Source organism: Pterocles gutturalis, unplaced genomic scaffold (genome assembly GCF_000699245.1).
Source record: "Pterocles gutturalis isolate BGI_N339 unplaced genomic scaffold, ASM69924v1 scaffold27738, whole genome shotgun sequence".
Classification (NCBI taxonomy): domain Eukaryota; kingdom Metazoa; phylum Chordata; class Aves; order Pterocliformes; family Pteroclidae; genus Pterocles; species Pterocles gutturalis.
In genome coordinates, this window is record NW_010121396.1 from 1 (window position 1) to 6,670 (window position 6,670).

General features: G+C 45.2%; 1 protein-coding gene across 1 annotated transcript; it reads left to right on the plus strand.

Annotated features, from left to right (window-relative positions):
* Positions 1-724: 724 nt before the first annotated feature.
* LOC104464504 (protein Wnt-3a) lies at positions 725-6,382 on the plus strand. The gene is made up of 3 exons (XM_010077230.1): positions 725-773; positions 2,452-2,717; positions 5,388-6,382. The coding sequence occupies exons 1-3, from the start codon at positions 725-727 to the stop codon at positions 5,865-5,867; spliced, it is 795 nt and encodes a 264-aa protein (XP_010075532.1). The 3' UTR covers positions 5,868-6,382.
* The last annotated feature ends 288 nt before the right edge of the window (positions 6,383-6,670 follow it).

Here is a 6,670-nt window from a genome sequence, read left to right on the forward strand (position 1 = left end):
AGGACCTTGCACTTGGCCTTGTTAAATTCATGAGGTTTGCAGTGTTCTTTCTTGCCATTTCCCCATGGCATTCACAAGCATCCGTTCAGCACCTACAGCACCTTTTCAAGTAGCCAAAGGCATGGATCAGGTCTCTCCTCCTGAGCAGAGGAAGGGGTGGTTCCCAAGTGATAAGAGCTAACCTAGCCAAGCGACATGCTTTCTGTCAGATAGAAGGGGAAAGAAGAAGAATTATCATCTTCCTCTCCTATCCATGGCATAGCAGTGTGTCAAAAGGTTTGAAGATTAGTTAGGCCACCGCAGGAGGAAGTGTGTCAACTATTCTCTTCTCAGGCGCTATACCCTCTACCTCCCTACCAGAGGGTAATGGCATTCATCCCACCAACTAATCTGACTGGCTTCTGTGAGAAGACTTTATCCTTTACAGACCCCAGGACTGGTCATCAATGTTCTTGGAGACACCATACCAAGATCCTCACCCCTGAGGTTTGGTTTCTGGATCCCACCTGGACTTAGGCAAGTGAAAGATGCCAGGTCCCCAGTCCTGTTCAAAAGTTGAGCTTTCACACAGCTCAGGAACTCTATGGTCATCAGTTGCAGGAAGCTGGGATCCTCCAGGCTGGACAGATGCTGAAGAAGCATTTTTCAAAATCACATTGTGGAACTGAAGGTTCCTGCATTTCCCTTTTTTGGTTCCAACCCTCAGTGACTTACTAACCTCACGATGCGCATTGACATCATGTTCCCCAGGACACTGCTCATACCTTCAGCTTGTAAGTTCATGCACATTATTTGATTTGCATATTGTTGTATTTGGTAGTCTTCCCAAAGCGAAGCGGTGCTGCACAAGTTCTTGCTTAAACCTTCAATCCAGCCGCAACTGCTCTGCAAGCATGCAGTTTTGATTTCTCCCTGAGAACATGTTGGTTTTTTGGCTTGGCATATTACACTCTCCTTGCATTAGTAAAGCCTGGAAGCATCTAGAAGGTAAAGACTAAGCCAAAATGCCCAGGGAAAGCTCAGATCAGCAAAATATTGTGCAGAGATGGTTTGAGTGGTTTTGAGTAGGTACCTCACCAGCTGATGCAAAGCTCAGTAGGAGATGGTGAAGCTGCATCAACTGAAAACCTGACATTTTGACTTTTATGGATCCGTTCATATTTCAACATTGTCCTAGCCTAATCATTTGAAAGGTATCAGAGACAACATGCTTTCTTAGCTAACTGGTCTATAGGCACGAGGCGAGCTGGTGTGGGGCATGGTATAGGAGGTTGAGAGAGGCCAGTTATCAGAATTGTTGTGTCTTAGAATTGTCTTAGAATTTGAGAATAGCCCTGTTCATGATAAAAATGTCATTTTGCTGAAGCCAAAAAGCATTGCAGTGGTGTTTTATGAGGTGTTGTGTTGAACACCAGGGTCGTTTCTAGTGAGTAAAGAAACATAATGAAACCAAAACAAGAGGAAAAAAAAATACTTTAGTATATTCCCCATTTGCAAAACAGCTTGAAATGTTTGGTTTTCATTTTTGGCACAGAGTAGAAAAAACACTGGAAACCAGGAAAACCAGGCTAATGCTGAGCTGCCCTTCCCCACCCAGCTCCACCTAGGATGAAGTGCTGTGAAGGAAGGTCTTCACAGAGTCCAAGGCTCCTCAGTCCCTAACTATGAAAACCTTTGGCTGATCCTACCCATCATCCTGAGACAATCATCAGAAAAAAAAAAGTAGAGCTCATTCTCAGTCCCTGTGGCAGGTGCCTTAATTAGGCAAGTGAGCAAAGCTTTGGATAGATGCAAGATGCCATATGTCGAACACTGTCTCTAAGTGAGCTAGACAGCCTAGGATAAATAAGTTGGACTCAGGATGGAGTGTGGGGACAATGTTTGGTTTGCAGAGTGAGGACTGGGGAGTATCTGGCCATCCTGGCATTTTCCTACCTTCTAGCCATCAGCAGCTTGAGGAGGAGGAGGTGCTTTGCCTGGTGCTGGTCCCACCACTAAGGGTGGAAGCTGTCATTAAGTGTATGACATTTTCCACGTTATTGGGAACACAGCCCAAATCCTGGGCAACTGGCACCAAAACTGCAGCTCAGGGTATGGCTACGTGGTGCATTGCCTGCAAAGTACCATATAGCATATTCTATACACCTCCCAAAACTCAGGTTTGCACTGCTTTTGGTTTCGCCATTGCCCCATCCTAAGACCTTGGGATGACCTTAGTCAAAACTTCTTGTCTGACCTCGGTAGGCTTGCATCAAGCCTGGTCCTGTCTACGCAGGAGCTTGTTTCCTAGTATAAGAAAATGTCTTTGGATGAGGTCCAAGCCAGACCACAGGGAAGAGGAGAGTTTCCTGGCCTTCTGCCATGCCCTTTAGGGAAGGCGTTCACAGGGCTGATCATAGCCACATGTGGTCCCTTCACTGGCCACTATTCATTGATTTCTCTCTTTCACAGCTACCAGGGAATCCGCCTTTGTCCACGCCATTGCCTCTGCTGGAGTGGCTTTCGCGGTGACCAGATCCTGCGCCGAGGGCTCAGCCACCATCTGCGGCTGTGACACCCGCCACAAGGGTTCACCGGGGGAAGGCTGGAAATGGGGGGGCTGCAGCGAGGACGTGGAGTTTGGGAGTATGGTGTCTCGGGAGTTTGCGGACGCCCGAGAGAACAGACCAGACGCTCGGTCAGCCATGAACAGGCACAACAACGAAGCTGGAAGGACCGTAAGGACATTTAGTTTCACCTTTCTTGATCTCCACAATGAGTAGTGGGAGGGAATAACCAAACCTAAATCTGGGCTGGTCTACATCATGAAGCAATTATACCTGCCCCATCATAGTTCTTGTCAGGGAGGTGATTGATGTCCTTGACCTAGGAAAGCTCTAAGTAAATTTACCCACCCAGATGTAAATGCCTACCTTGGAGTCAGTGTTCCAGATGTCTTTATAGAGAATGGATCAAGACAGACAGGTCTAGGATGGGATTTCATTAAGCAAAGACATTTTGGTATAAACAGAAACATCCTGAAGTATCCAGCCTGTCCTTGGGCTGTTACTGGGAAAGACTAGGACTCCTGCAGGTCCTCTGCCATCTTTTAACTGATGCCTGGGACACTCCTGGAGCTCACAAATGGCATTAGATGCATGTATTTAAGCAACTGAATCCCAGTTTGAGTGCAACTGTCCATTCCCCTGGGACCAGCACTCTGCTCTGTAGGCTGCAGGGTGGGAAAGAACAGGAGGGCATTTCCCATCACCACTCTTCTTTGCACTGTTCCATTTCCCAGGGAATATTTAAAGAAAATGAGAAGGAATGTGACTCTGGTGCCTCTTGATTAAACCTGGACCATGCCCCAAAGCCAGCTAATGTGTTCTCACTTCAAACAATGTACAAGGGAACAGAAAGCACAAAGTCTTGCCCTCATCGCAGTGGCTGCCTCATACTTTGTGAATCTTTTCCATAAGGAGGAACAATCTCAGTAAGAGGACGTTCTCTTTTTCATCTCAAGAATTTCTCAGTTTTTTTTTTTTCACAGAGTAAACTTGAGATAGTTTATCCCCCATTGGAAGAAAGATACCTCACAGTAATCCAAAGAGATTCATATAGTCTTGCTCCCCCAGGAGCAAGCCTTGCACACAGCTAGGAGGGCATATGGCTGTGCAAAGAGCTGTAGCAAAGCCACCACAGTTGCATTGTACAGTTATCCTCAGGCAGGTTAGGACTTCAGTGTGAGCTCCTCAGGTGGACGCTATTAAACCCTGGTGGAGTTATCCCACCTCACACCACAGGAGAGCTGGTCTGAAACAGGGACTACAACCCTTCAGAATGAGATACCACCAGAAACAAAAATTCAGTGGAGATGAATACAAGCAGTAATGTGTTTTCCTCCAGCATTGGCCCAAATTATTCCAGGCAGCCCAGGGTATCATGCAGTGCTGGTGGCAGTTGATGGGACAGATAATGAGATAAATAGGACTGTGGAGAAGCTGGGTAGAGTGGAAAAGGAGAGATTTGCCTTAAATTGATAAACCATGGAAAAACTGATCTTTGAGCAAACATCCCTGTCATCACATGCTTGCAGAGGTTTTTTTACTGTAAGTCTTGTTACTTGACAATTAGTTGTTTTCAGGCATTTTACAGACATCAGAGAGCAGATGTCCCACCATTATCTAAAATCCTCTGGTTTTATAAAGCACTAGTGTTTTCCATTCTCACCGTGCCACCACTCATACGGTAGCTCCTCCAGTACTCCATGCTCAAGTGTTTCCAGCTAATCCTGAGCTATAGGCAATGTTTCATATTAGTTCCCATATGAACTTAAACCCTACCACCAGGCCAGAAGCTTTGATTAAGTTCAACATGATTATACGAACCAAACATTTTGTGGTTCTCTCTCATCACTAATTACAACCTCCTTTGCGGCGGGTGATACTCCGTAAATAACACAGGAAAGCACCTGGTGAACACTAAGGTGCTGATTCATGGCAAATCTTTTGGACTCAGGCTGGCACTAGTCTGTTCACGTACTTGGAAATTTGCTGATCAGTCTGAAAATGCAGATTATCAAGTAAGTTGCATAAGGCTGTCTCCCACCTCAGAATACTGGAGGGCAAGACCTCTAGAAACCTTTAGACTTATTTCATAAGAGGTAAAAGCGAATAGCAAACTTCTGTGATCAATAATCACCCTTCCATTTATTCCAGGACCGTGTTTTATGTCAAAGTCTAAACCACTGAAAATTAAAAGTTGGGCTCCTACTTTTTTTTATTTGAAACGGTTTTAACAAAAATCATAAATCTGTCTTAAAAAGAAAAATACTGACTTCTCAGGTTTCTGACCATAGCCACAACCAAGGCTAGAATTTTATTTGTTCAATGAAAACACAAATAGAAAATGGAATTCTGGATTGGATCATTAGGACATTTCATATTTCTTTGATTTCCAGTAGAATAGTTGTATATGTCATTTACAGAAACATTGGTTTAGAAGTTTCCTGTGTTTTTCATTTCTCTGCCTTGATGAGTCTGAATTGCATTCTTGGGTGACAGTACTGCAACCTTGACACTTGAACACTGATGAACCAGAAGTTAGTATGCACAGAAGTCTCTTCAACCCTTAGAGAAAGCACTTGGTAGATGTTTAAATTTGGGGTGGGAATCAGAGACAGTCACGGAAAACAACCAAGTTGCAGAGGTTTTATCTGCCTCAGACCCAGCATCTGTGCAGGGCATTGACTGGAGGATAAGGTGATTTTTGTTCACAAGTGTGTAAATATATCTATGAGAACACTGCAATTCTTTAGGATAACCTGGCTGAATAGCAGAACGCAAGATGTGTTTTGATGACAAGCTAATGTGTTCCCTCTTCTTTGCCCTTCCTCTCCTCTTTTTCAGTCCATTATTGAACTCATGCATCTTAAGTGCAAATGTCACGGCCTCTCAGGCAGCTGCGAAGTGAAGACCTGCTGGTGGTCCCAACCAGACTTCAGGGTTATCGGTGACTACCTCAAGGACAAGTACGACAGCGCTTCTGAAATGGTGGTGGAAAAACATCGAGAATCCCGCGGCTGGGTAGAGACCCTCAGGCCCAAATACAACTTCTTCAAGGCCCCAACTGAGAAGGACCTGGTTTACTATGAGAACTCACCAAACTTTTGTGAGCCCAACCCTGAGACAGGTTCCTTTGGGACCCGTGACAGGATCTGCAATGTCACTTCCCACGGGATTGACGGTTGCGACCTTTTGTGCTGCGGCCGTGGGCACAACACAAGGACTGAGAAACGTAAAGAGAAGTGTCACTGTATCTTCCACTGGTGCTGCTACGTCCGCTGCCAGGAGTGCATACGAGTCTACGACGTCCACACGTGTAAATAAAGCCGGCAAAACCCTTCGCCGGGCTCCAAGTGGAGAAATGGATTCGAGCCTACTTCCTCTGAGGTTGCAGACATGAGAGAAGTCTACTTTTTTGATATTAAAAGAATGAAAACTTTTTAAAAGGCTAAAACTGGTTGGATAGAATAGGTCTAGTGACTTCTGGGCTATTGGAGACTGTCTGGCAGTCACACAAGTTATGCCCCAACAATGCCTCCTGTAGGAGACAGCGGCTTTTCGAGCAGCCGACAACACAGAATTGGAAAGAAGAGCATCAGCAAAAGCATGGATTTGCTCTGCTCTCACCCACCTGAAGTGACTCGTGTGATTAAGTGTCCTTTGAAAGACTTGTATCTTCCCAAGTATCTCCCTTTCCCTCGGCCAGGCAGAGGCTGTGTCGGACGGCAGCACTAAGCTTTCTGAGATCTGTCTACATACCCAAATGGCCAGACTCTGTGTATAATATGAGCAGCCACAACAACAGTAACAAAAGAAATAAAATCACATAAATTAATGATTTAAAAAAAAAAAAAAAAGCAAATAAGCAAATCCTCCTTTGCTTTTGCCCTGGAACCAGAGAAGTCTACAAATATATAACAGAGCTGTAGAGCAGGCAGGCTCTTTGCGTGAACTTTTTAGCATAGTAGCTTCTGCCAGTTTTGACATAGGATGCAGTGACACCTGTAGAGAGGGAGGGAGGGAGGGAGAAGGAGAGGGAGAAAAAGAGAAAGAGATGATGATGGTTTCCTGCAAATGCCCTGTTGGCACACAGGCGAAGTGCACAGTACGGAAAGGTTCAGTGCCTG

What these genes read in the sequence shown, in the direction of transcription:
- LOC104464504 (XM_010077230.1), top strand. Translation starts at nt 725, where the DNA reads ATGCGCATTGACATCATGTTCCCCAGGACACTGCTCATACCTTCAGCT. An exon ending in ACTGCTCATACCTTCAGCTT is followed by an intron (nt 774 to 2,451) that starts GTAAGTTCATGC and finishes TCTCTTTCACAG; the next exon opens with CTACCAGGGAATCCGCCTTT. An exon ending in ACAACGAAGCTGGAAGGACC is followed by an intron (nt 2,718 to 5,387) that starts GTAAGGACATTT and finishes CCTCTTTTTCAG; the next exon opens with TCCATTATTGAACTCATGCA.